The following is a 2459-nucleotide window of genomic DNA, read 5'->3' as shown; positions in this document are numbered from 1 at the left end:
AATAAAACAAAATTTAGGAAATATACCTCATAATGGGTCGATCAACTAATATTAATATATATGACATAATTTTATAACCAAGTTTTATCTTTTCACAAAACCATCTAATTAAAAAGTAGTTTAATTACCTATTTAATTTCTATAGTTTATAAATTTATTCTTTTTAGTCTAAATAAGTAAATTTTTTAGTCATGAAATTTAATAAGTAAATTTTAATTTTAATCCTTAAAATTTACATTTTAATTCTCAAAAGATTCTTACAAGTGAAATTTTAGTTAAAAAATATTAACAACAGAGATCTGTTGAGAATTAAAATGTAAATATCAAATATTAAAAAATTTAATTATTAACTATAAGGACTAAAATAGATAAATTTAAAAATCATAAGAATTAAATAAGTGATTAAAATTTAAAAAAATGATTAAGTATATAGATAGTTCAACAACTTAAAATAATACGTTTAAAAAAAACTTGTTCAAACTAATTGATTCTTAATGTATAAATTTAAAAGCTATAAGAATTAAATAAATAATTAAACCTTAAAAAATATTAAAACTTAAAATAATACGTCTAAAAAGAAATTTCTTCAAACTAATTGATTCTTAATGTATGAAAAACTTTGATACATTCACCATTGATATTATTTAAAATATAGAATATTCAATAAATGTATAACTTCTGTAAAAGAAATAAAATATTCCGATAAAAGGCAGGCTAATAACGAAGCATTAAATACTAAACAGAAAATGTGATTGGCATTTTCTTTCCGTACTAAACGGAAAATGTACCTCCAGCAACTCTCCTTCTGAGTCACATCAACACAAACATGTATCTATGATAAAATATGTCACACCCCACTAACTAGTAAGTGCATCCTTCGTCAACTGCCCAATCAATCCAAAGCAGAGCCTCCACGTTTCTTTCTTTCTTATTAAAGCTGATGCTTTCTGTGACTTCATTCATTCAGCTGAAAGGAAATGAGGGGTAAAACAGCACTACTAACAGCAGACAAGAAAAATGGAGATTGAGGACACATCAAGTAGAGTATCTATTGCATTTCCTCTTGGCTTAGCTCTTCTTGTTGCCTTGTTATTGTTCTTTTGTTGCTTCTTTTGTTGCTGCTTGCACTGGGAAAAACTCCAACCTTTGTTTCCATTTTGTATGGTTATCGTCGATACTCAGCCTCAGACACAAGCAGACTTCACTCCCCCTCCTCACAAGCCAGGCTTTCCTGTCTTGGTAACAACCACTTCTCTTGCTCACACAGTCACAAAAAAAACATCATTTGCTTCTAATTCTAATGTATCATCGCATTATTGTTATTATTTAGGTATAACATGTTTTTTGTCCAAGAAAATCAAAATATTAATTCTAGTCTTTATAAAAAAACCATAAAATGTTAATTAGTTCCACTTAATTAAAAGTGATGACACAATTAAATTGTATTCTTTAAGTGATTCAAATCCTGATTGATTTTTTGAATATGAAAAATATTTATCATTATTTTCAGTGAGAATAACTTCATAAATATCATAATCAATAAAAAAAATTAAAAATAATATATTTTTAGTTTCTCGTTAAAGACTAAATTTTTTTTTAAAAAAAATATAAGGTGAAATTAAAGTCATTTTTCTTTAAGTAAAATGTTAAATTCAGATATTAATCTTTAATAAAATTAATTAATATTTTATATTAATATGATGATAAAAAAAATTGATGTTTTATCCTTAAAAAAAGGAAACGATTAATGAGATTTGTTTTTGGTGTTCAGATGATGCAGCATAACCGAGGTGAGAGCTTGCCAGTGCTGATGCCAGGAGATGAGGTTCCAAAATTCATAGCACTAGCATGCCCATGTCAGCCTCCAACAAATGAAATGATCACAATCCATGTGCAGAAGACAGCACCAAATGATTTTTGCGGCGGAGCTTAAGGGGTACAAAGTTACAAACTAATTAAAGCCTTAATTAAAAATACGTACCAAGTTGCAATTAGCAAACCCATCTCAATTCTCAAGTCCCTGAATTGAAAGAAATTTCATCCATATATACAACGTACAAACTCAAACATCTGTGGATAGCTTTGTCCTGAGAGAGATGATCAACAAAAACCTCGCGGGGTTGAAGTGCTAGTGATTGGGAAATTAATTAAAGCTGTGCATCATCTCTTGATAACTTTCATTTTTTATGTTCCTGCAGACACCACTAATATGTACAACATAGTGGTGTTTTTTTTTCCCTTAAGTTTGAATTCGCTCAATTGGATTCGGATCACTGTATGCTAAAATAAAGCTTGCTGCATTTCGGAATACCATTTTTCGGGGAAAAAATGAGACAGACAGAGAAAAGAAAAAATACAATACGGCGAAAGTAATGTTAGAGACAGACAAAAGGAGTTGCAAGACATCATTATTATTGTGCATAATAACAAGTTTTCTTTTTGGTGCAGTGCATAATAAC

The 2459-nt window shown here is 28.5% G+C and overlaps 1 protein-coding gene across 1 annotated transcript; it reads left to right on the top strand.

Annotated features, from left to right (window-relative positions):
- Positions 1 to 969: 969 nt before the first annotated feature.
- LOC100527674 (uncharacterized) lies at positions 970 to 2221 on the top strand. Its single transcript, NM_001248864.2, is given in 2 exon segments — positions 970 to 1239; positions 1772 to 2221. Coding segments are annotated over 2 exon segments (384 nt in total). The 5' UTR covers positions 970 to 1017; the 3' UTR covers positions 1934 to 2221.
- Positions 2222 to 2459: the final 238 nt, after the last annotated feature.

The sequence above is a fragment of the Glycine max genome, chromosome 6 (assembly GCF_000004515.6).
Source record: "Glycine max cultivar Williams 82 chromosome 6, Glycine_max_v4.0, whole genome shotgun sequence".
Classification (NCBI taxonomy): Eukaryota; Viridiplantae; Streptophyta; class Magnoliopsida; order Fabales; family Fabaceae; genus Glycine; species Glycine max.
Note: the sequence above shows the minus strand (reverse complement) of the source record. Positions and strands in the feature narration are given on the sequence as shown.